Source organism: Anneissia japonica, unplaced genomic scaffold (assembly GCF_011630105.1).
Source record: "Anneissia japonica isolate Jap-2015-1 unplaced genomic scaffold, ASM1163010v1 scaffold7516_len108262_cov196, whole genome shotgun sequence".
Taxonomy (NCBI): domain Eukaryota; kingdom Metazoa; phylum Echinodermata; class Crinoidea; order Comatulida; family Comatulidae; genus Anneissia; species Anneissia japonica.
This window is the reverse complement of record NW_022685652.1, coordinates 32,573-60,028: the sequence shown is the minus strand read 5'-3', so window position 1 is coordinate 60,028 and position 27,456 is coordinate 32,573. Positions and strand designations below refer to the sequence as shown.

Sequence of the window (27,456 nt, the reverse complement as noted above, 5' to 3'; positions counted from 1 at the left end):
AATACCTGTGTCAATATACATAACTCCTATTTTTATGAGATTTACATGCTAATTGTCAACACTGGAATTATACTAAATCCTACTACAAGTTTGGAGAAGTCCCTTCCGGGAGGTCTGATTAGGTGAGCTTTAACATATTTAATTTTATTTTGCTGCGCATGGTGAAAACCCATCGGCACTGACTTCCCATGAGACAATTGATAATAAAGTAGTAAAACATGTAAATATGAATTTGCAGGAGATGGGTTATTTTCTCTTGCAGGAGATTCTGTTGCGTGCAGGAGGCCCTCTCGATTTCTGGAAGGTTTCTGCGACTTCAGGGAGACTTAGGACCCCTGCTACTGACACTTGCTTCGCTTTTGTCCTTGGAAAAGGCACTTCATCTACGTTTGTCTCTCTTTAATTGGGTACCTGGTTGAAATATACAGGGGAAGTTAAAAAGATGGTGTGGAAAAGACTGTTCACCCTACCACACAATGCCAAGGATTAGGACAATGGGTTCCTAACAGCTCATTCGTACCATGAAGTTCATTAATGAATATGGGACTACCTTTACCCTGCTACCTCAAACTGTACCTAATTGTACCTAAGTCAACCAATTTTCAACCTTTTTCTACTTCTCCCTAAATATATTAAAAGTTGTTCTCTTAAGTCTTATTCCTTTATATATGAATTCTTTACTCACACTAACAATGAAACTACTGGCAAGAGCTTATTTCATTTGGATCACCCACATTCTGGAATGCACTACCAATTCACAATTAAAAATCCACATCCATTGCTCAGTGTTCTCCGAATTAAAACATTTTTACTGGTAAATTTGTCCATATAAAGCCAGCATAGCACGTGCAAAGTGAAGTATTGCCTCTTTCAAGTTGAGTTCAGTGGCTTTAAACAACAATACATATAATCATAGCCTAGGCATGGACTGAAAAAGTGGAATGATGTTCATTTTTCAAAGAAGGCCAGCCTATGCTACCTGGGCCTAATAATGCTTTTTTTTTATTCGACCAACACACAATTTCTACTTGTTGGTCAGTTATTTTTATTGGTAAAACTGACGCCTTTATTGGCTTTGGAAGAACATTGATTGCTTCATATAAAAAAAATCATTTACGATGCACCTTTTTTTATCATATTATGAAACAATGCTAATACTACCCCTGGTCTTTTAAAAAATCTTATAAACGATAAATTATAGCTAAAATGTTTACAAAAATATTACAAAAGTGGCTCATATGCAGACATGTACAGTGTATTCCAACAACCATATAGGGGATGTTTACATTTTTAACTAGCATAGATATATAAATTCAGACCTATTATGACGATAGAGCCACTTTCACATTTAAAATATTCCGAGTTGCAATTTATAATATTCATTTTTGTTCGCACATAATAAAACAATGGCCGTATCCTGCACCAATCAGAACCGCCCTCCAGCCTTCGATGTCAGGAACCAGTTTTGGAGTGTAAACGTTAGTTGTAGAACCGTCTCCACACGTACCATGTTCATTCCAGCCCCATGCGTATAAATGAATATTAACTGTTAAAGTATCAAGCAGAAAAAACTAGTTAATAAATATTAATAATAATAATCAAAAATGTATATGATCAAACGTGCAGTTTAAAGACCGTATGACATGCTAATAAAACTAGGCTTCTACTTACAGAACATCTATTTTTTATTGATTACTTAGTGATAGGATGGTTTTATGGCATAAATAAGAATTGATAAAATCATAGTTTTAAAGTAATTGCACAAAGAGGTGACTTGAAAATTCTAAAATATTTGAAAGGTCAAGCATCTGATGTCATTATGCCCCCTAATAACCTTTGTTTATTGTCCAATTGAAAAATATATTGCGCGAATAATGGGTGAATTTTTAATAAAAAAGAGCATTCACATATTCAATAGTAAAACTCCATCTATACTCCCAAACTCAAACAAATAAGAATATATAATATATAATAATTTTTTTTTTCACATCTTAGTTAATTAGGCCTAATGTTATGAGAGGTGTCCACACAATATTTATATTTAATTAATTTATAAGCCATGAAATACACCTAGGGCTGAAACAACCTGTCAACAGTGCAAGCTAGGGTAACTCAGCATGGCCGGCCAAGAATGGTCAGCGAGTGGTTTGAACCCTCAACGAGTTCCACACCCTGAATGAGAATCGCTGCGCCAAACTGCCTTTTTTTTAAAGTAAATCTTATAATTATTATAAAAATCCTGATACTTAAAAAATCTTAAATTTAAGCATATTCCATCTTCATTTTATAATGTATTTCTAAAAAAACTTGTATTAATTTTGGTTGTTTTAATTTTTTTTAAATATTTGGTGTAAGTTGTATTGTATTAAAGTCGGCCCCAGAATATCAAATTCCATCTCGGGAAGTTGGAATGGTTGCCATCTTTATACATTGTTAAAATACAAAAGTTCCTAAAAATAATTAAATTGATGCAGGATAATAAGATAAACAACATGAGTTTGATCCAATTCGATGAAAATACATCAACTTGACTTTGAGACCAAAAAAACATCATTATGCTGCATTCAATGTATTATTCAATTGAACTTCGTTTTTTGGGTTTTTTTTGGTAATGTAAAATATTTATATGATTACTGACCAGTTAATGCCAAGCAATGCTCAGAGCCACAAGCAATCTGAAACAAGCAAAGTATATATTGCAAAAATCATGCGTAAATCCTGTGGTAGGAAATCATATTGTTTTTACTGACACACAATCAAACATATAAGGGAGTTTTCACAAGCTTAAGCTTCTATTTTGCGTTCGATTTTTTATGTTTTAGTGTTTTTACGTTTTTAATATCTGGTGTTTTGAATTTGTGATGTACTTTTGTATTGTACAGTATTTTTATTATGAATGTATTTTAATGTATTTTAAAGAAAGGTTTTATCGATCGAGCAAACAATTTCTTCTTTTTGAGATAATAAAGTGATTCTGATTCTGACGAATAATTAATAAGATTACGTCATCACATTTTTAGACAACCCTTTGTACTGTAGCATTCTGTCACAGAGTAGGCGATTCATGTCTTTTGTATGAATCAAGGATCATAATCAGCTCATACATTGAAGAATGTTCTAGACACGAATAATGATGATAACGTATTCTTTGTTTTCGTAAGATTGTGAAATCTCCCTAATATAATGATAGCATCCTCTGTACAATCATATATATGGTAAATCAAGTCCAAGCAAAAATTAATTGTGTTATTATTAACACACGCTAGCAACAGGCTAGTTATCTGGAAGTCGTGGGTTCGATTCCCACCCGAATCACTTGCGATTTTTTTTTCGCAAGTATTTGGGGACGTACTACGTATTTGGTATGATAACACACCAGGTAGGGCAAAACATCACTCCTATGACATTTTCCTGACACAAACTCACATCGAAATAAAAATAATATAGTTATTGAAATGTTTCTACCTGAGATGCTTTTTCTTCAAATTCAACTGGTTTCGGTATATAACAACACCCTTCTGCATACGGCTGTGATGCTAACATTGGCACTTCTGGAATGCGACCTAATTGACCGTAATCAGCTCTCCCCCAACTGAACAAACTGCCATCACCTACATAAAAAAAGTAAATCCCTTAGTGAAGTAAACACCCTTACCGCATAGTGCATCGGGTATGTTAGACTGGGTTCCAGTCCCTAATCTTTGTCTTAATCAGTTGAAATGCTTAAGAATAAATCGATTTTGGCACAAATGGCGTTCCATATTACTTATTTGCATGGTATTCCATAGTATACTTTTTCTCATCAAAAAAGTTTCTCAACATAAACTGACGCTGGTGGCGCATTCTGAAATGCGCTAATACTACGAAAAATCCATAAATTAGAGACTTGTGGCAAGTCTAGGGGTATGTGTCTCATTAAGACCAAAGTGGAGTAACAACAACCTCACCCCTGTGATGCATAGTTTATGAGTAGGGGGTATGTAAGTCATTTGGACCTACTGTACATGGAGTAATGTCCCTACCCCATAATGCATAGTTCAGTTAGGGAAAGTGTATGAGGGTCAAGGGTCATTAAGACCGTAGTTGGGTGACATTCCTCACCCATGATGCATACAGTAGTATGGCTAGGGGAGGGTCGCTAGGACTTCAGTTGAGTAACGTCCCTCACCCATGATGCATATTATCAAGAGCAATAACATTTGTACCAAGGAATTTCATTTAATGGCCACACTAAGTATAATGTATATCCTATCTTCAACATGTTATAATATGTTATCTAACCACATACTCTGGGGCTTTCTCCCTTAGTTTTCCTTTCTAGAATATTATATGTAGCAAAGACAAGCCAAACCAGTTACTCGTCGCAAATCCTGTTATAATGGCCAAAACATGCCGGAATGTCAACATTTTTTTGTTTTACTGCACTGAACTAACCTTTTTATCTATACATCATGCTATGCTATTATATTCCCCATTTTCAATTGTAAAACAACAATTTTTAACGATTTGGTGATGGTTTCTACCTGAGACATACCCAATTCCATACACTTTGAAGGCTGATTTCTCAAATATTGTTCCTTAAACAACTGCATGTTTAAACTCCTCCAACTTTATAACGAAATGTCGGATCTTTTACCATTTTATAGCTCTTATTTTACTGTTAAACTCTGTATACGAGTGACTGGTTTGGCCTGATTTTGCCACATATAAATACTAATATTTTTTTTTTCTCATATGAATCACCTCTCACCCTAGTCTAGTGTAAATTCTATTATATTTCTTCTGAATCGAGAGTTGTATAGGCGTAGGACTACTGTATTTTGTTGACTATTAAAATTTAACTTGTGATGTTAACAACAAATCTGCTTTACGGCATTTTATAAATTAAATTTAACCAGGGAGTTATGAACAAGAACGACATCTCGGGGAACCAAATCTCAAGTACTGTATTTTCAGAGCCACATGCATGCGCTGTGGGCGATTTAGAACCTTCCATTTTCCAGCGGGGTATAAGTATGTTTTTAATAAGACATACGCATGTTATAAGTTAAATTTTTACCAGGTAGACAATGGTTTAGTCATACCTCTTTGGGAATCGGCATCAAATGTCGGTATGAAAACAACGTAAATTCAACTAATATAGGTTATTAAAATATGCTTCAGTTTATGCAACATTTGATAGATTCGAAGAATATAAAGAATTTGCTAAAGGAGACCAGGCCCGACTAGGTTAGGCCAAACTGCCAAGCTGTCCAAGCTGTCACAGTAAAAGCGGCCATCCTAAATAATTTTTGTCCGCCTAAAAGACGGCCGGAAGGCTCGCTGGCTAAGCACTTGCTGCCAACTTACAAGTTTGAATGATACAATGATTCCATCCTGAAATAACTCTGGTGATGTTCTTGGCAATTGAAGGCAGTTGTTTTGGCTGAGAGATGTTTTCTGTGCCTTCACCTGTGTCCGGGACGTAGGGCAGTTCTCCTAACTGACCTCTTTTATTACACCCCCATACCATTAATTTATCATCATCTGCCAAATAGAATGTAAACATTACATGTTATCAATGAGTGGAGCTTTGGTTTGGTGGTTAAGATGCTTGCTTTGCAATCACAGGCAGTGGCGCATTCAAGGGTTGGGGGTGGGGTAAAGCCAGCCATGGCCCCCTACATTTTTGAAATTATAAAAAAGATGGGAGAAAAAATCTAATCAGATTTAGGTCTGAGAGTACCATTTCTGATTTTCGGGGACGTTAAGTATGTTATGCTACTTATAATTCTGGACCTATCCTGAAAAATTCAGCTTGTTATGAGAAATTTCCAGTTTAAAATCTAATGCTCTTGGACTATTTAGTTACAATCCGCTGAATGAAGCTGTTGAAAAGACAGCATAAGCTACAGTACCTAGACTCTGAAAAGGTATCTTAGTTTCAAATTGAAGCCCTGGGCTTCTTTATATTGCGAACTTTGGATGGGTTTCTTTTCGAGATGGGCTTTTTTTAAAAATGGGCTTCTTTTCGAGGCTAAAGTAAAGAGGGGGTTTCTTTTCAAAATGAATTCTGGAAATTTTGTCAACTTATCCTATAAAACAATAAATAAGGCCACTGTAACATCAATCTGTATCATGGAGTGGATTTAACTGGCATAAATCACCTAAACTGCAGTATAAAATGTTTTTAATATATTTTGTTTTTTGAAATTCATGTATAGTGTATGGTATGTACTGTACAATCTCGAAAAAGAAGCCTATACTATCTTGAAATGAAGCCCATGGGCTTCAATTCGAGATGGGCTTTTTTTGCAAACTAAAGAGGGGGCTTCAAAGTTGAGATGGGCTTCATCTCAAGTTTAAGCCCATTGGGCTTCAATTCGAGGTTTTCCAGTATACTAATAATATGTAACCAGCAGAGACAAGTAACAATACCCATTCTATCATAAGGATAATACAGTACTAGTCACTTACCAGTTACTGCAATGCTGTGGAAGGAACCGCAGGCTACTTGCTTCACGGTTATATTCGGAAGGGGTACTGCATATTTTAAAAAACAATATACATATAAATTTAAATTTATATGTTACATATATATATATTCCAGTGAAAGCAATGATTAAAATCAAATGCTTGATAGAATTGATCTAATTAATTTTATCAGTCATTCTATTTGTATATAAGCATGAGTACTATATCAAATTTGTAAGATACTGTGCATGTATATAAATAAGAATTGTGTATACACATTGGAATGACAATAAAGGTGGGAAACACCCACAAAAGACAAAAAAAAAAAAAAAAATATACATATCATTAGTACTACAATCTAATAAAGAATATGTATTTATATATTTATTTGTTTCAACTATATTTCAAGTGGGTAGCCCTTTCAGAAACTCTGGTATGAATAGTCCACTTAAACAAATTAACAATACAGAAAAAAAACCAGAAACGAAAAAAAAAGAAATAACAAAGTATAATTAAAGAATAATGAATAGGAATTTCTACATTTATAATTTGTAATTATTTCAACACAGTACTAGCCAAAATGGCATCTTGGCGACAGCAATCAAGAGGTGGGATTCTTTGGAAAGGAGATTAAAAATTTGGTAGGTAGTAGTTCATTCATTAGGCAAGTCAAATGGCCAAACGGATAAGGCAGTGTGGCGTAACCTACAGCCATAATATTGGCACGGGTTCGAGCACACTCGGCTATGTTGCTGGCGATGGAAAAAGTCTTCTCGGATAAGGACTACACCCCAACTATGTGAACCCCTATGATGGTGTTGTTGGGCAGTAAGTAACCAGATACCAGATTTGGGATGAGATACACAAGTATAATTCATTTCAGCTACCAGACTCGCTCACAGAAAATTCAAAAACTTGAATGTTCGAATGAATGCGAGTTAAATAATATATCCAGTAGTTGTTATTGTCGCATGAATTCACTTACCTTGCTGTGGGGCAACAATCAACGATGGTATATTCCCTTGAATGAGAATACCCAGCTGCCCCTTACTGCCTGCCCCCCACACCCACACTTTCCCGGTGTTAGTCAATGCTACAGAATGCCTCAACCCAGCAGCAATGTCAACTATGGTATAATCGGCCATTGCCTAAAAAAATATAGAATACACTTTTTGTTTATTAAGATAAATTTATTTATTTATTTAAATATTATTTTATTCATTCTGGCAAAACAATTAATATAAAACAATACAAAAAATCAGAAATACATAAACAAAGAAAATCAGGAGAGCCAGGGAGCAGCAAAAGCGGAACCACTGTCATCTTAGAGATGTGCTGCTCCCAGCACGTGCTGAAATTAATCCATCAGACGAATCAGGAGCTTTTCTAATTACGTCAGGGATGGCTACAAAGTGAATGTGATTGTAGTAAAAAAAAAAAAAAACACGACAATGTAGCAATTTTATGGAAGCTAGTTTTAAAAGGCCGAACATTCAGTAATTTTACTTATACTGGTAGCTTCATTACCAGCATCTGACAGCCTTGCAAACAAAGGTATGAAACAAGTCTTAATTTTTTTCAAGGTAGAGTATCTTTTTCAAATGGCAACTTTTACTCAACACAAAAATATATAGTGCATAAATTGGATAGAATTTTAGTGATTTCAGCATGATGTAGTTACGCCAATTCATACTTACCTGTACTTGTTTAGGTGTTTCTACCAAATTCTCTTGATTGTGGCCTAATTGCCTGAAATTATTTCCACCCCAAGAGTAAAGTTTTCCATTTTCTACATAGAAAAGACAAAGTTCACACTACATAGAAAAGACAAAGTTTACTTTATCAATATATCTTCAAGCAGCTCCGTGAAGTCAATACCAAATTGTATTTTCTTAATGTAATAGTTTTAAAAATGTATATTATATTATGTTATGTTTTTTTTATTTTTAAGTGGGCCTAGAACTTCAGACTTGTTCTGCAAGAGCTGCCACGCAAGATATGTCCAATAAATACAAATAAATTTAAATCAAGAAGATACATTTGCTCAGTTGCAGTACACATACATAAAATGTCTGGGTGTTGAAAGTATACGAAAATAAGAAACTTAACTACACAATTGGAATCCAACAGAGATTATACACAAATTATTTTTCTAAAAGTTGTGTGTAGTATGTATGGGTATATATATAAGTTCTTTCTAAAACTTTGCTCTTAAAGTGTTTACAATGACATGACAACGTTCTCACCTGTAATAGCTAAAGTGTGCTCCCATCCGCATGATACATCACTTATTGCTGGAATACCAGATATCTTTTGAAAAGTCAATTGGTTGTCACGATGACCCAAACCAAGTTGTCCCTTGCTGTTCCATCCACAGACATAAACATTACCACTCTCTGAAAGAAGGAATATATATCTTATATGACAAATTTAATTAAACAAAAATAAATAAATCATTAGCTCTATGGTTGCAAACAAGTGATATAATTTTTTTTTAAAGTTTGAATTCATTTCAAATTACTGCAGATTTTAATTTTAAACCAAGTTTCATTGTTTATTTATTGCATTTCTCCACACACAATCAAATAAATAACTTAATCTAAAGTGATTTAAAGAAACATAAGGAAAACAGGTTTCACCTGAGTTGTTAACCCAGGTTAAACGAGAAATAAAAATAAAGTTTACTAAATAAATTAGGAATGTTACAACCCAAGTCAAATTGCATGGATAGAAACCATGATAATTAGGAAAACTAATTAGAAAAAATATTCACTATTTTCAACTTCAACTTTTATTTGGATTTCACTTAAAACAGTGAAACTGAACATTAATTGGTGAATCCAGAATATAATACAAACATTTAAATGTACAGTAAAAGTGACTTACACTAATATACTTCAAACAAAATTTCATGAAATTTTTTTTTTGTACATAATAGAATGTTGGTTAACTACATTTAGATGCTATTATTAAATAATTCAAAATTAAATATTAATGTGTGAGGTCTTTTTCTTGATTATCTTCCCATTTTTAGGGAGACAGTACATTTTTAACCGAGTTGAAATATAATTAACATTATGTATTACTTGCTACTACTACGCTGTGGCCACCACCTCCTTTTATACACTTAATCGCTTCACTTGGAAATGATTCCACCCGTTGTGGAATAAACTTGTCAGTCGTATTTCCAATGCCAAGCTGCCCATAGCTGTTAGCACCCTGAAATATAAAAAAACATAAAAATGCAAACAATTGAAATGCATATGTGCCTAAATTTACATATTATTATTGTTACAATAGTTTAGATACAGGTAGATTATTATGGCTTTTTACTATTAATATCAATTAACATATTTAATTATAATCAAGTTTGGGAAAATAAAATTAAATATAATAAGTATATTTAATATATTCAAATAAAAATGAGACATTAAGATAAATTTCATACAAAATCTATTATTTAATATTATTATCCTAATAATTGTACCATGGACATGGTAATACTTATAATTTAATATTTTGTAATTTTTAATAGCTGCAGTGGGGTTCCTTGCCTTTGGTTTATGCATCACTCCACCAGACTGACACAACAAGCAATACAAAAACGATGGTCTGCAATATGCATATCTATTATAGTGTACGATACATCAAACCATGGACCTATTTTATTAATATTATAGCCTAACCTAACTAGGCCTAGGGAGGGCCTAGGCCAGACCCTAGTTAGCCTGCCATGATTGATTAGAAAATTTATTCGTGATTCATGATTTATCATTATTTATTTACACAAGAAATTTATGACAGGAAAGTAAGCGCTTGGCAATAACCAGTCAAGTGGGAGGCGAAATGTGCAACGTACCTCCCCTGAGTTTAGCTAGCCCTCGCCTAGTCTGACTGACATGCATACAAGGCTTTTATACTTAACATAATCCTTCTTCATGGCCGAGGGTACTTGGCTATTTAAACCTAACCTAGGCCTAGCCTACTTACAGTGAATTAATCGTGTTCTGTCCTGGTGTTTGATTGCTAACTTAAATTTTTCTTTTTTCATTCTAATTATTTAATCTCACACGAGACTTGTTTTTGCAGCATATAACTAAATATTTGGCATTTAACAATAAACACTTACCCAGGAAAACAAACCTTGCGAGGGCGCAGCCATGTTTGATTTTATCCCAGTGTACATTTCGTGAGAGTTATGTAAATTGATATCCGGAAAATGTGATGCGCCATTGGTGGTCACGAGGGGTTATTAGAGCTACCATTGGTTAATCGCTAGAGCGTCTTTCATAGGCTGTCTCTTGGACCTGGGGTTATTCCTATTCGTTGTACGATTGACAAAGTCTCGTCTTTTGTAACCAATCAGGAAAGTTTCATTCATCAACAATCCACTGGTAAGTACTCACTTGAAAACAAGGATATTTTTGGTTTAGGTGAAGTGGTAATTCTAATGCCAAGAAAATGACCATCGCTTTCTTTAAAGGCGTTGTGCTTGTATACGGCAAGATAAATGATATGATCCATTGTCAAATATGGCGCTGGAAACGCGGTCAATTCCCCGAACCATGCGATGTGCCAAACACAACACAACCTCACGCTCACGGAGTGAGTTTTCTGTGAGTCAACATGCTAGGCTTAGGCCAGGCCCAAGGCCTAGCCAAGGTACACAGACACCTGAGACCGGCCTGGGGACTGGGTACTACTTACTTACATTACTGCTACTTACTAGGCGCTAGGTTTAGCCTAGTTTTAATGTAAGACAAACAAAACCACTATTATATAAATAGGCTAGGCCTAGCCATTTTGATTGCTAGACCCCAGGCCTAGCTAGCCATTGAATTGAATGCTACAGCATAGAGAAGAAAGATAGAAATAGAAATGATAGAAAAAATTTACATGGGTGATGATGGTATGCTATTTTTGCTTTTATAAAATGGGCCTAGGCCAATTCATTTGTAGGCTCTCCAGTAATATACCACTACCATACACAACAAATACATACAGGACAGTCACCGCTATCTCATACATTAAGTCTTTGCTAAACACTTTGGTACAAATTTTACTCGAAGATTTGCAGATGATGAAGATATTAATCATAATGGCTAGGTTAAGCAAGACCTTACTACTATGTATACGATAAAGAACTCTCTGTGGCATGTGCTCATTTGTTACAGTACATACAGGTATTGATTGGCCTCACCCCCTTTTCTGTTATGCAGGCAAAGTTGTATTGGATGATACCAAAGTTCATAATTATACTCAACTTTTGCCTCCATCAGACTTACAGCATGTCATACGTACCAACATTTTGATTGTAAAGAACGGGAGAATTTAGTGCGAAGCGGCACCAAAGGCCTTGGCCTCTTTGGGGGTGAGGGGAACCAGGAAGCTTTATTTAATAAGAGTAAATCTCATGACTCTTATGATGTGTATTCCAATAATAACATTATTTATTTTAACTTGTGTTGTTTGATACATAGAATCACTTGTCTTTTGTGGCTATGATTATATGGATCAATTTCTCATTTGCTGGCCTTTTAACAAGGTACAAAATCTGCATTCAATACTTGTCTTTAAAAAAATTGATTAATAGATCTTGTTTAGCTCTATTGCCCTCTATTATACTGCCCTCATGAGAAACACTAGAAACACTCGGTTGATTGATTAATAGTTGATTGATTAGTAAATCTTTCTTAGTTGTACTGCCTTTATTATACTGCCCTCATCGGAGCTTTTAGATATTACGAGCGAACTGAACTTGTTCTTTTTTGTTTTCAGGTGTTAAGTATTCCAAATTCATCATGGATACAACATCAGTTGCCCAAAGCATCAGCACAGATCAGCTGAACATCCAGGCTTTACAAGCCAACCAGTCAGGCCAACAAGTACAGGTTGTTCAACAGGTTCAGCAGGCAGCACAAGTAAGTCCCAATAACTAAAATTAATAAAGTCAGTGGAGAAGAATCGAGAATGCCAATACATTCTGCAAAATTAAGCCCTGATTTTTTACATCAAAGAGAAACTAAGTATTAACAATCCATTTCTCATGAAATTATTAATACTGTTGTTGCAAAAAGTATTACCATTTAGCACTCCAATAATTCAAAAAGCACTGCTGGAAATGTTTTTATGCATTTATCTAACCTTTATATAATAATTTAAACTATTTTATGATACACAGCTATACTAATTGCTTAATATAATATATTCACACTTTATTTCAAATATTGAATTATACAGAATCCTGAAGCTCTACAATGATAGATACATATTTTGGTTTAGCACATTAGCCTGGTGTACTGGTATACTGATTTAAGGATAAGATAGATAAACTTTATTGTCATCGTCACAACAAGGCAACATGAAATTAGGTCCTACTGCCAAATTAAGTTACAAACCTGTTTTTACACTGCACTTCATGTGAGATTATTTTTACCAAGCAATGTCTGTTATGAGCTAAAAAACAAAAAAATGAAATATGCTATTCCAATTTTGAATTGCCTAGGTTGTATATTGAGTGAAGAATTTCCAGTCAATTAACAGACAGATAAATAATATATTTCCTGTAATTTTTCGGCTGGATTTCATCAATTTAAGGATTTTTGTAGTAAAGTATGTAAACCAACAAAATATAGAGTACCATAGTCGTGTCGTAACGACGCCAGGTTGCGCTCTCTGTTCTCAACAGACGTTGGTTACCATTCATTACGCCTGATTGACTTCATAGGCTTTCTGGAATAGGCATTTTTAAAATCTAATTTAGTTTACCATCAAAATGTACTAAAAACACAAAAGCTCGCATTATATTAGTTATCGAACACACATTTAATCATCAATTAAAATTTACAAAGAAAAAGTAAGATGCAACATCTTAATAACTAAGTTAGAAATTGGGATTTGTCAGTAAAGAAAATGGCGCCCGGTTGAATGCATTTTGCAACGATAGCAACGGAGTGGTATCACACGGCATCGTGACGTAACTCTGTAGTACTCTGTCATAATTAATGCCACCAAAATTTTGAATAAGTAAAAACACCACAAGGCATTTAACAAAACAAACGACAGTCTTTAATCGTGTAATTGATTGCGGGCTCAATAGTGAGCCTAATTGTGTACACACATGTGATTTTGTTTGTTTGAGCTGAGCAAATTAGAACAAAATGAAGATCACTCTGCTTCGCGGTTCGTGAAGGGCGTGAATAGGCAGGATATATACTTAAGGGCGTGGTTGTTTTCAGAGGTCTCTGCACACCGACAGGCTGCGTAGCGAGTGGCCAAGTTGGAGTGATATGTAGGTCATTGAGAACAAATTTTAAAGTCACCTTTTCCGCACCATTTGATGTTTTCCTTTTGTCTTTTCCTTCTGTTCTTGTTTCTAATTTTTCTCCTTGTATACTTTTTTCTACCTTTGTTCCTTTTGTTTGTTTTTTTGCTCAGCACTCCCTCAAATTGGCACCTTATAAGTCTAGGATTGGTTTTGATTGGAATTTTATGCTGTTATTAAATAAACAAAAATGATTTTTCTTCGAGAGTGGTCAATCAATACTATCACTGGTGTGACATTTACATGTAACAATCTTTCTTTTCTTGCTTAGGGTCAGGTTGTACAAGTCAGCGGTAATCAGATTGTGGCGGGCGATCAGCCAATAACAGTGCAGATGCCAGGAAACAATCAGGCGCAAGCTGTACAGATTCAACAAGTGGGTCAGACCTTACAGGTCGCTGGTCCTGGGGGTCAGGTTCAGCAGGTAGGTTAAGATGTACTGGTCGAACTATCTTACAACCTGTAATAGGTTCTCTGGTCATTGAGGCTGAGGGTCATGGTTGAACCAAGTATTGCCGTTCTTAAGCCCCATCAAGACTATCAAATGTTATTTGACAACATATGCTTAGTCAGCGAGCCGTCCGGCCGTCTTTTGGCAATAATTTAGGATGACCACTTTCACTGCGATGGCTTATCCTAATCAGCTCGGCCTAGTCTAATTGGGCCTGGTCTACCTTTAGCAAAATTCTTTATATTCTTCAAATCTATCAAATGTTACATTAAACTAAAGCTAAATCATATTTATGTTTGATAAAAACATTTATTGATTGAATATACATTGTTTTCTTACCAATATTCGGTGGGGATTCCCAAATATGGGCGTGGCGCACCCATCAGGTTCAGTGCCACGCCCACTGGTTTCCATTTTGGACGGCCTATTTCGTATTTCTGGCTAAAACCCTGTTTGACAAGCACATGCGACATGCCTAAGTATCATCGATGACATCACATGAACATATAGGCACATCATGACTATACTGTATATGGGCATACAAAGACAATTTAATAGTGTGGGCACATTGTTCTTCTGTCTTAATCATGCATGTATTCCACAAACTGTATCAGTTACCATAAATAATAACCTATTATAACACACCTAAATTTGATTGGTGGATTTCGTATTACATGACATTGGTAATTTACCCCATTTCGTCATTCATCATGGAAATTTATTTCCATCCATGCATTTTCTTTCCTTCCGTTTTTGCCCATTGCACGTCTAGGATACAATATGACTTAAACCTCATGCAATCTTTTGATTAGTTAAAAAGACGTTGGGCTGTTCCATTTCGTAAAAGGGTAAATTTTTTCATAAAATATCAAAATACAAGAATCTCCATTCAGAAAAAAAGTCATATGAGATGACAAGAATCAATTTTAGGTGTGTTATTATAAAACAAATAATAAATATTTTTTATTCATGCAATGAAAAGAATATTTTCATGAGTTGAAAGATTGACTGTTCCATTCAACTCGACTCCACCTCGTCGAATGGAACAGTCAATCTTTCAAATCATGAAAATATTCTTCCCATTTCACTCATAAACATTCATTATTTGTATACTGTTCCTAAATTATTTTCATACACGTCATAAATGACCACCTCATAACAAATAACAACTAGGGCCAAAGAGGAATACCTGTAATTCACTGTTATTGCTTATGTTTCAGATTCAACTAATTCCACAACAAATGCAGGTGCAGTCAGTGGCCGGAGGTCAAGCAGGTCAAATTCAGCAAATTTACATACAGCAACCTCAGGGTCAGCAAGGCACACCTGTAAGTAGAGTATAGTGTACTCTGTCTCTCATCTGCTCAAGTAGAGCAACATGGTGTTTCATAAAAATATTTTTTAAACTTGACAATCAAATGGCTCGAGAAGTTGGGATTCAGACTGACATTCATCTACTGCTCCACCCAGGAGAATTTTTTTTTATTTATAAGTAATTTGTATGTATTTTATTTTGTACTATATGTGCCATCACGTAGTTCATTGGTACCAAACATAAAGAATTTTGTCACAGCACCTTATGAAATGGATTTCTGGTAAAATGTGAATATACCAGAGATTGTATTTGGTCTTGATGAAATTTAAATGTTTAATCTTGAGTAGGAGCTCTTTCCAGTTGCTTTAATAGGGGGCTTTCGCTTGCACGACGACAATAGGACATGGAACGTAATGACGTCACTAAGAAGTCATCTGTGTATGCGAGAATTAAAAGTTATCATCGCATGGATTCTGGGACGCAATTTGTCCGAATCTGTGTTGTGCAGATATTGTAGGACGGTCACATATGAGTGAATTCGTTCTGGCGTCACGTCGTCACGCAAATCAAAAGTTGCCTAATCTTGCTTTGAGACTGTATGAAGCATTTAAACAATGCAAATCATTATTATTATTAACAGTATTATCATTATTTTTTACAAGCTTCAGCAACTTGTTACATCAGATGGGCAAACAGTGATGCTGCAACCAGTGGCAGGTTCAGAAAATGCCGTAACTTTACAACAAGGCCAAGGTAATGGACAAATTAGTAATAATAATTATAAACTCAAATTCGAGAACACTTTTTCTCAATAGTAGCAACAATCAATTTTCAATCTTTGAACACAAAGCCAACCCTACATTTAAGACCAAAACCTGAGTCCACCCCACATTTCCGGGACCCAATAGTGATCTTGAATTGGAAAGCGAACTGTAGTATAAGGCAGTCAACAAGAAACAGCTAAGAAATTCTTCTCACACATGCTACAGTTTGTCTTTCCATACCACAGAATGTCAAGCTGCTATTTTTTTTTTAGGCAGTGGCTATTTCCTAATTCTGATTGCATGTAATTTTCTTAATCTAGTCCATACATACAATAGCATCCAACCAGAATTAGGATTTCGTTTAAGACCTGTGTAACTGTAGCCACTGTCTATTGTTTGTTGTCTTTGTAGTAGTTCCAGTCACTACTGCTGTCAACATCGTTATTAGTAATTGACAGTTGTAGAATCATTACAAGTTTTTTGGGTTTTTTATTTATATTTATTTATATTTTTATTTATTTTATTTTAATAATGGAATAATAACTGAATATTGAATGTTACTCTATTTGTTATCCTAAGGTTTGATCCAAGTGCAGCAGCCAGCTACCACACAAACCACCAATAACACGACTCCCACTGCTATTGCTGTGCCAGTCAACAGTGGCGGTGCTAACACTGGAAGCGTAGTAATGGTAATTCAAGTGACATTGATCTAATGTAATAATGTACTGTACTGTATTTGTCTCAATGTTATCCATATTTTCTTCAGAGTTGGCTTGCTATTTATTACATCAAAAGCAATTCTTTTTGTGCTCAGACAGGTAGTATTATCAACATTATTTGGAAATTGATTGGGGGGAGACAAATGAATAAAATGTAATTTTTATATATAATTTTCAACTTCTCATTAAAAATAATAAAATAGAATATAATTGCTAGATGTAATATTATACTAGTGAAGTTGAGTGGTAGTTAGGTGCCTTCTAATCCTAGGGTCCTGGGTTCGATTCCTGTGACTGCAGGACCTTTACGCATGACTAAAACAACTCTAACTCCCTAAGCCTCCTGTGTACAGGATAGGAAGCTTGCTGAATAGACCAACGATCCCAATCAGGCATGCAGTGCGAGATCAGCGAGCTTCCTATCCTTGTACACATATATGTCCTTGGTTTATAAGCCATTGTCCATCCCATTTTGCAGTTGGTGAGTTACTTGCTGTTGGAAGCGAACATAATTTAGTTCTCGTAATTTCAAAAGCTCCGTTGAGGGCAGTATAATAGAGGCAGTAGAGTGTATTGGCCCTAAAATCCACCCATACAATAAAGATTTATTAATAAATCAGCCGAGTGTTTTTAGAGTTGAAAATGGTAATTCAATATACATTTTGATTGATTTATTGAAGATGGTACCTGGAGCAAGCGGAGTAGCCACAATGCAGCGGATACCTCTCCCAGGAGCGGAACTATTAGAAGAGGAGCCGCTGTATGTGAATGCCAAGCAATACCACCGTATTCTAAAAAGGAGACAAGCAAGGGCTAAGCTCGAGGCTGAGGGTAAAATACCTAAAGAACGAAGGGTAAGCCACTATAGAGCAGCTTAGCTCAGTCGGCTAATCTGATGGTAGCCGCTGTGTGCGCTGAACCGTGGAAAACTCTAGGTTCTCCGGTTCTATTCCCATCGCTGTCTCCTTGTGTTTCAGCTGGAGGGCTGAAATATAAGTTACAATTACAGCGCACCGTCTTTCGGATGAGACGTTTAAGCCATTGGTCTCGTGTGCATTTATGGCCCATGTGCATGTGAAAAACTGCAGTACACTCTTTGGTAAAGAGTAGGGGATTTTCTGTTGGTGTACTGCCCAATCACCACCAGGACCGCACTGGAAATAAGTCTTCTTCTTTCGTGAGCTGTCCTTTGTGTTTACACCGAATAAATCCAATCAAAGTATACAGACCAGCTGGGGTATGTGAGCATGGCTGGCCATGAGTGTGTCAGGGTGTGGTTTGAACGAGATTAAGAATCTGAATATGCATAGAGACCGTAGTAATTTGCGCAGTATAAATACATAACCAACTTCCCAATCATAATAGTTTTGTAAACTGTAGGCGCAGTGAACATAACTAACTCATATGCACTTCAAAGAACTTTTCTAGAAGAGTTAGAGGTTACCTCAGTATATTGGTCCATCCAGTCCCTGCCAGTTTGGACAGAATATAATTATGAAATGACCCTTAGTGAATAAGAAAGTTGCTAAATGAGTTTGTCCATACCTCTGAGCAACTGAAATCAGTAATGCTCAGTGGCATATCTAGGGGTATGTGCCCTCCCCTATTAAAAATTATTGAAGCAAGAAAAAAAATTGAGCTAAAACAGTTAAAAATCAACTCTTACTACCTTATTATGCCAGTAGCACCCCTCACTTTATCATTGATAAACCTTTGCCTCCCAACTCCCAATCATTCCCCTTCCAATTTCAATACCTCTAAATACACAATGGTAATGCTGCAAGTCATATGTTATTTCCTACATCAACATTACTTTTATCTTATGAATTAGGAATTAATGAATCTGTGAAAAATGTATAAAAAAAATTATTTTGCCTTCTTTAGTAATTACATATGGCAGAATTGGTGAAAGAAAGAATATTCCTTTATTGTCATTATAAACTATTTCATATTTAAGTCCCTATATCTATTTCATTTTCCACTAGAAATATTTACATGAATCCCGCCATCGCCATGCAATGAACCGTGTTAGAGGAGATGGAGGGCGTTTTAATGCAGGAGTTAACGAGCTAGGCGAACCAATTCCGCAAGAGGTCAGTAATAGCTCCCTACTTATATTCAATGAATTTATTTTACGGATATATTTTAATTAAATAAATCAGGTTTTGCTATCGTACATAACGTAGGTGTTAACATTTCTGATATATGGTACCATTATTATTATAAGTATCCCACTTAAATACACCACAGTAGCCATGTTTACACAGCAGATCATCGTGACGATCGCGTTTATCTGATATAGGGGTTAAGTAGCCGTTTAAACGGTGTTAATAACTCCGCAAAACGGATCAGTAACTGTGATAATCTATAGAGTTACCTCCGCATCGCAGCGGTGTTAACAGAGGTCATTGTCACGATGCTTATGCAAATTAGCTGTTGTTTGACCTGTGTGAGTTGTTGCTGTTCATAAACAGCATACATATAATTACTCTTATTTGAAAAATATTTTTATCAAGTACATACAATTTTTTGCTTTTTTGATGAAGGATTTCAAAATAAGCAGCATTGCACATGTTTTTTCAGGTCAGTTCTAATCATGTGACTCCCTGGTACAACCGGTTATTTGTTTTATCGTGTGGACGCATGACTGGAGATCATCGGTGTTACTTACCTGATAGCAATCGGCCATGTAAACATATTTTATGAGTTCTACTGAGGTTGTGATGATTAATTTTTACCTTTTTTTTTTTTTGGTGATTTCAGGTTGGCACTTACGATATTAATAAGATGTTTGCAGGTACGGGAGCAATGGGTGAAAACCAAGGACTTTCAGATCATCAGAATATGTCGACCGTCTCAGCCATAGGTCACAGTAACTAAGGTTGCTTGATTAATGGACCTTTCCACTAAACCCCACCCTTGGATGTTGTTGCTAAGGTCCACAAAAACAATAGCATAAACGTACCTAAGCATGTGCGTTTGTGGGACAAACACGTTTTTGCGGAGAGGCGCATATTCCTGGCCCTGTTCTGATTGGTCAGCTAAGTTTGATTGACACTCCGGAATGTTCGATTTAATACAGTGCACACAAGGTCTGATGGATCGTCAGATAAATCCTAAGGAAGATCTTGCTGGTTGACAGTTGTGCTTAGTGGAGAATCCAGCATATAGAAGACTTGGCAAGCCTGAGTCTTTGGATATATCTTTTCTCCATGTCTGGTTATACCAATCAAAACCTGTATTCTTAGTACACTTATACCAAGCCAGAACTATTTATTACAGGTAACTGTATTGCATAATGTAAGTGCTGCGATATGATATGATATAAGGTAAAATATATTTTCTTGCTACGTTGGAAGCAAGATGAGAATAATGTGGCACTACGCTTGCTTGCAAAGCAGGTAGCATAATGCCAACAGGAAGCAAGATGAGCACTTTGTAGCACTCTTGCTAAGCAAGGAGGTAATGGTCAACTGAAAGGAAACCAGTATAAACTTAGTAGTGCTGTGTTGTGCTACTTAGTGCTACTCTCTTGCTTGTTGCCTACCAGTGCAGTTGACATTGTTTAACCTCAAAGGTGTGCTGCTGTAGTGAAGAAATGAATGCTCAAAACTAAACCACTTTCATAATACTGTATTCAGTAATTAAACATAATTATCTGCTTAATGTTATATAGTAGAAAAAATACATTGTGCTTTGCATTATATTATATTTCTGAACAATTTTAATGTTTATGGTTTCACAGACCTGCCAACTCACCCGATCCTGTTGGGTGTCGTCTGATATTTAAACAAATCTCCAGTTATCCCGATCGAATGTAATTTTCACCCGATTTCACAGGCCACCCCCTCCCCAAAAATACTCTGATTTATGCATAATTTGATTGATTTGATCGTTATTATTGAATGTATTCGCCGCCTGCTCGCTTCGTGGTGCAATAAACAAGCAGCCGTTTTTAATTCGCCACCAACCGCCAATGATTTGTAGTGACGTGACTTTTTTGGTATCTTGCATCCTCTTTGTTAATTCTGGAAACCTCCAGATTTTTTTGTGATCCTTAAAAAAATCTCCAGATTTTCATGACCCAAGGGTTGGCAGGTCTGGTATTAGGAGGTGATCGAGGCAGGCAGAAAGCTTCATTTGAGAATCTATGGTGAGATGGAATGGTTTGAGAAAGGTGACCCTCATTAATATTTGGGGTTTATGGTGCTTATCCATTGTAATTTCTTATATACACAACTTCACATTTAGTTAAAGGTTTTCTTCTGTTTCAAAGGGTGGGGCAATTTGCCCCTTTTTTTATCCCATGGATCTGCCAATGGTATATTTTGTCCATACCGTTTTAAAGTGACCAATATATACAGATGAATCTGTATTTTTCATTTGCTAGAAAAGTTGATGTCAACTAGGTATCAGTATTGCTATTAATAGCCTTGAAATTGCTATGTAAAATTGTGTGAATTGCTTAGTTGGGAATGTAAAACAGGGAGGGGGAGGGGTGATATATATATGTATATATACGTTTTACCGGCAAAACCTATTTCTTACTTAGTTCTGGTCACATTTTCTGTATGCATTACTCGCTATATAATTACATTTTTATTTTAACTATAATCAGTTTTCCTTCAATAAATTCATCAGGTTTATAGATTAATTTAACAGGTTGATAACAACAAAACTAAAATAGTGAATAGTTAATAGTCAGATGTGACTTAACTATTTCGCTTTCTGTTAAAATTATGTTTTCAGACCATTTTTTATAAGTACTGTACACAAATCCACATTGTTTCTGATATACTGTAAATAACTTGGAAACAAGTTTCTGGGTACTCGCTGCATTGTATGACCGTCATACAACCGACAACTCCAACTCCGTTCCCTGTAAATTCTAGAAATCTTCATTAAAAACAATCCATTGTGAACACGTCATGGCATTTTGTTCTTGATAGAATCGTGTTGGGCAAGTGCCTGGCTTACGTATTTAAAAAAGCTTTAAATACAAACTAGATTCTTAAGTGGATTTGTGATACAATAAATTTAAAAACGACCAGAATGCATTTTACGTGAACATTTTTGTCTACAAATTGTGTAAATAAATTGCAATTTTTAGCAGTTTTTCTGAAAATGCATTGTGAAGCTACAAACATAAATTTTAAAAGATTATGAAATGTTACTGTTAAAAGTATTAGTCGTGGGTGTATGAAATACATGCAGTATAGGTCTTGCAACGGAATGAAGCAACGCTCCTATTTGATAATTTTACTCAATTGTGTCATCGTTTGGGCTTGCATGTTTTAGGTTTTGCGCATGGATACATTCTGTTAAAAGATGTGTGAGGTATTAGCATAGGCTTGGTACATTAATCTTTGTAAATTTATCGAATCAATCTTTTCGCATTGGACTTTCTGCTCAAGAAAAAAAAAAACAGAGTGGTTAATCTTTGGGTAATTTAATCGTTGAAGCTGCGTTGAATGACAGTTGTATAACCGTTGGTCTATGAATCCAATTCAGCTTTCTGTGAGCGCTAACGACGCCGTCTAAATGGATCATTATTAATAACGTTCTGTTGCGCTTGCATCATGTTCTCCATAGAATCACATTGGCCAACGTCCATCGGACGCTGTGAGTGCAATTTGGTCTTTGAATGACATTCATACAAAGTAGATAAAAAATACAGTACACATTTAAATTTAGTGTATTGCCTTTGAGGAAATTGGTCTTAAAGCAAGTGACCAAACTGTTATACAACCATAAAATACAAGTACCATACTGTTTCAGACATGCTCAAAATTTCATGAAAATAATCCCAATATCTTGTCAATGATTCACCTCATTTTATGGCAAGACCTCACATTAGTGTTGATTGGATTGTATTTATTCTAATAAAGTAACATTTCCCAAATACTTGATGTGGTTTCCTTGGTAAGGTAGAAATTGTTCCTTTGTAAAAGTATCATGTTCAAAAATAAGAGTAAAGTATGGAACTGTTTACCAAGAAAAACTGATGGTAGTTGCAGAAACAGGTTCCTTGTATAACAAGGCTCTAATGTTTCTTTGACAAAATAAAAACTGTTGTGTGCCCGTATATAGTCATACATTGTGATGTCATCATGACCATATTTAGGCACGTCAAATGGTTTTGTTTTTTTTTAAAATAAAATTTGATAGTCTGGACAGGGCATTGGAAATCTTTTTGTTGTTACAGTTGAACTTGCCTAAGTCAAATCCAAAATGCCATTGAAATATTGTCCGACTTAGATAAAATTCGACTTATAAATTTTTAATTAATGGAAAACAACAATTTGGTATGTAAAATAAGATCGACTTAGAAATGATTCGACTTACTGTAGGAAGTTGACTTAGGCAAGTTTAACTGTATATGGCATGCTTTCTTGGAAATGATTGTTTCTTAACATTAACATTGTTAATATTTATGTAAAAAATTGTTCTTTGGCAGCTTTCATCATCAAAGCTATAGTTTGTGATGTAGTAATACAGTAGCTTGGGCTTGTATAAATATGGATGAATGGATTAAAACTGCTATATCTTCAATCCATGTAAGTTTTAAAAAAAAGTTCTAAATATATGATGTTTTTTTTTTTAATTATGTGTAGAGTATGTTATTGTCATTTGTACATGAATCAAAACGCTAGAATAAGGATTTTTACATGCAAGTAAATGTCAATGTATGACAAATTTTATTCAAAAAAAAATCCTGTTCTTTATTATTGGGAATGCATAAAAATGATAAACAATCAATTATCAATACATTTTGAAGACACACACAAAATGAAAACCAACCAATATGTCTGTTATTATTTACATAAAAACTTCTCTCTTGGATAATAAATATGATACTGGCGGTAGCAGTTATGAAGTACAATAGTTGTCATCCTAACTGAAATACAGTGATAGGATGATTGGATCCATTCAAAAACAGCCGGTAGATTGCATCCTCTTGTCCAACTGTGGCCACTATTAACTTATTAACAGCAAAACAGTCGGCAAATTCTATCATTTTTCAAGTGGAGCATAGTTCAGGAGTTTTTCAATCAGATCTACATGAGCAAGTAGCATCCGTCTGCAACAGTAGCGTTTAAGTCCCAAAGCATCTAAAGCATCACTAAAACAAGGAGACAAAAAAATGTTTTTTTAAAAAACACAATTTTTAACAAGTGTTGCTGAACATACAGTATTGAGAGCATCATAAAAAATGCTCTTAAAGCCTGGTTGCAGAAGAAAAAAATTGTTCGATATGTTGTAGAACTGATTTTTCTAAAGACACAAAAAGCATATTTGACAAAAAAACTCGAAAGCGGTCAATGAGATACCCCCCTTTAATAAAAATTAGTTCTATAACATATCAAACAAGTTCTCGAAAGCTACGATGAGGGCAGTATAATAGAGGCAGTAGAGCCAAAAAAGATATATTAATAAATCAACTATTAATCAATCAGCCCCATGCAGGCAGAAGAGCTAAAATAAACTATTAATCAATCAGCCAAGTGTTTCTAGAGCTCCTCATGAGGGCAGTATAATAGAGGCAATAGAACTAAAAAAAGAAAAAATTATCAATCAACTACAGTATTTATAAATCAGCCTCGTGAGGGCAGTATAATAGAGGCAGTATATAGCTAAAAAAAATCTATTAATCAATCGGCCGAATGTTTCTAGAGCTCCTCATCAGAGCTAAACAATTTTTTTCTCTGGAGCCTGGCTTTAAAGCTGCATTAACATCGGACACAAACCGCAGAACGCCAGTGTCCCTCTCTTACACACCGTTTTGATTTTCTGATCAGTTTGGTAGGCTGTCCGATCGATCCAAAAATTCTGATTCGGTGTCAATACATTTTTAGGTTGCAGAAAATCAAAGGTCTTACCCTTCAGAGTACTCAGCTTGTAGAAGTCCAAGATAAGCTTCCCATTTGTTACCCACCACCTTACCACAGGTGAAACATCGGACTGGAATGATCATTTTTCTTTGACTATTGTGGAGCCTATTTTAAAGATAAAAAATGAAAATGCAATGTGACCTTAAAGATTGTGCCTCTTACAGGGATGTAGCTATTGAAAACTGAGGGTGGGTGTGCTAATATTAATAAATTGCAGAAATTCATCACATTAAAATTCAATATTATGCATCTATTTTGGAAACAATTTTATACAGTGCAACAGTAATGGCATACACGTCAAGGCTCACACATTCGGCGTGAGACTCCTGCATTTGCGGTCAGTCTTGAGGACCAAAATCTCACGCATAAATGTAATATTGCTTGCCGATAATAAAAATGTATACTTTGTTACTCTCTCGCTAAATATAATTACAGTACTTAAAATAAGATGGTTTTGTTCTTACACATTCGCACACAAATAAATGGTGGCACACCACACCCTGGTTGAGGTTGTTGGTTTTCTATATTAAGTAACCTTCTCGATATAAATGTTGATAGTTTAAAGGTAAATATTCGAAAATCTCTTTTACTGGTTTTTCGATGAGATTAGATAAAACTAGCTGGCATCAACACTAAATACGTCGTTCTTTTACAAAGCACTGTCAGTGTCGTCAGATAAGATCACAGAACACACTACCAACCACCACGTGCTCGTGGACAGCAGAAACATGCATTCTCATGAAAAAGTAATGCGGATTCTTAACCTACTGTATGTAAAAATACTAGCCTAAAGAATGTATTTCTCTTTCCGAGCATCTAAGGAAGGAATTTTCTGGATTTTTTTCAGCATGCCCATGGTTTCTAGGGTAGGGGTTTTTAAAACAAAATGTCCTGCCCGCAAATTGGTCTGACTTGGCATCTATGTAATGGTAATGGAAACTTATTTTATATAGTGCATAATATCGTACATGGTCTGTATTCAGTGAACAGAAAAATGTAATTCTAGTAGGTCAACTATACCATATGCAAAAAAAAAAAAAAATTAAATCCTGGGGTGAATTCTGACAGATCTCTAGTCTGCAGTTTGTGCTGCATTACCATAGTTAAACATTTATCACCTTTAGTGTAAATAACTGTCATCAAAGGAAGACACGTCACCAATCTGCAATGAATACTGTAATAATACGGATACATTCTTAAGCTTTAATACTGGCCCAAAGTTATATAGGCAAGTATCTATTGCATTGTTCTGTAGCTGTGCCATTTTAATTTGAATCATGATCTGAATCATGACATCATCAATTTTCACACACCACAACCACCATGCATGAATGAACATGACATGTAGGATTCTAGAAACCGTGCAATACTGTATATTCCAAATAAAAAAACGCATAGATTTACATGAAATTACAAGGTATGTACGATAACCTCATCATCATGACACGAAATATAGTATTTCCTGGCAGCACAAACCTAATTAAAAAAAAAAAAAGTTCTTTTAAAAATAAAATTGTTTAATCTAGCTTTTCCTACTTATAGACTAGTGTTTGCCATATTAAATTCCTTATGATGATGAGTAAAAAAAACAGCACCAATGTGGGACAAATACGTCCTCTTTGGTGAGGGTGTTGCAGATATCAAACCTCCCCGCGTCCCTTATAAAAGGGCTAGTCCTAGGCCTAGCTATCCGCATCCAACTAAGCTAGGCCTAGATCTGGAGTACCACGCGGCAGACAGTGACACAGTCACAGTGCATTAGTATTAAGTAGGCCTCCCTAGCCTAGGCCTAGCTAGTCGTCGCCTGGCCTAGGGGCTAGGCCTAGACACAACTTTCGAAATTGAGCCACAGTCGCGTCTATTTGACCACGATATTACAAGCATTTGTAACCCTAAATTTTGTGAAGTTGTAGTTAACAGTTAAGCTAACTAGCCCTTTCATTTAATGATGAGTAAAAGGCTAAGTAATCATACCGCTTCTTTTGACATGCTCGACTCGAAAACAAAACTGCTGGTGTTGGAACTTTTTCACAACAAACAAACATTTCGTGCAAAATATAGTGAGGGCAGCAGACTTCATGTTGCCATGTCTCTTAATTTTTTATGCTAGCGGCTAGCGGCCCTAACTTGTACTGCTGGATTTCTTGTTAAAAGGATCATTGGTTTGGCCGCCTAATGGCGTCGAATTCTACAGATAGATTTGTTCTTTCCGCTGAAGAGTATTTAGGTAAGCGTAAAATTACCTTAGCAACCTAGAAGCTAGGCCTATCATACTATCAAACTAATTAAGATGGTAGCCGATCATTTCGGTCGCGCTTCGTTTCGGTCGCGCTTTGTTTCGGTCGCGCTTCGTTTCGGTCGCGGTATATTTCGAACAAATATATGGAGCACCGAAGGAGTTGCGAAAACGAAAAATTTAATATGCCTAGGCCCTATATATTTTAGTTCGTGAATCGGTTTATCATAGGCCTAAATATTATTGTTTTGCTATCTTTCCACTAACAAAATATCTTTCTGCTATATTCTCTTTCTTCC

At 35.5% G+C, this 27,456-nt stretch overlaps 3 protein-coding genes across 3 annotated transcripts; 1 reads left to right on the top strand and 2 right to left on the bottom strand.

Moving 5' to 3' along the window:
• Positions 1 to 800: 800 nt before the first annotated feature.
• LOC117111851 (secretion-regulating guanine nucleotide exchange factor-like) lies at positions 801 to 10,709 on the bottom strand. The gene is made up of 10 exons (XM_033254863.1): positions 10,583 to 10,709; positions 9,540 to 9,672; positions 8,700 to 8,849; positions 8,151 to 8,242; positions 7,439 to 7,601; positions 6,457 to 6,522; positions 5,350 to 5,526; positions 3,466 to 3,611; positions 2,639 to 2,675; positions 801 to 1,546 (listed from the first exon to the last, which is right to left on the bottom strand). The coding sequence occupies exons 1-10, from the start codon at positions 10,637 to 10,639 to the stop codon at positions 1,380 to 1,382; spliced, it is 1,188 nt and encodes a 395-aa protein (XP_033110754.1). The 5' UTR covers positions 10,640 to 10,709; the 3' UTR covers positions 801 to 1,379.
• A 2-nt stretch (positions 10,710 to 10,711) lies between these two features.
• Positions 10,712 to 22,933, top strand: LOC117111860 (nuclear transcription factor Y subunit alpha-like). The gene is made up of 9 exons (XM_033254875.1): positions 10,712 to 10,847; positions 12,232 to 12,374; positions 14,049 to 14,201; positions 15,449 to 15,556; positions 16,206 to 16,296; positions 16,887 to 16,999; positions 17,710 to 17,883; positions 19,015 to 19,122; positions 19,793 to 22,933. The coding sequence occupies exons 2-9, from the start codon at positions 12,255 to 12,257 to the stop codon at positions 19,907 to 19,909; spliced, it is 984 nt and encodes a 327-aa protein (XP_033110766.1). The 5' UTR covers positions 10,712 to 10,847; positions 12,232 to 12,254; the 3' UTR covers positions 19,910 to 22,933.
• Positions 22,934 to 23,690: 757 nt separating this feature from the next.
• LOC117111871 (DNA-directed RNA polymerases I, II, and III subunit RPABC5) lies at positions 23,691 to 26,981 on the bottom strand. The gene is made up of 3 exons (XM_033254886.1): positions 26,896 to 26,981; positions 24,910 to 25,026; positions 23,691 to 24,152 (listed from the first exon to the last, which is right to left on the bottom strand). Exons 1-3 carry the CDS (start codon positions 26,964 to 26,966, stop codon positions 24,044 to 24,046), a joined length of 297 nt encoding a protein of 98 aa, XP_033110777.1. The 5' UTR covers positions 26,967 to 26,981; the 3' UTR covers positions 23,691 to 24,043.
• Between the last annotated feature and the right edge of the window lie 475 nt (positions 26,982 to 27,456).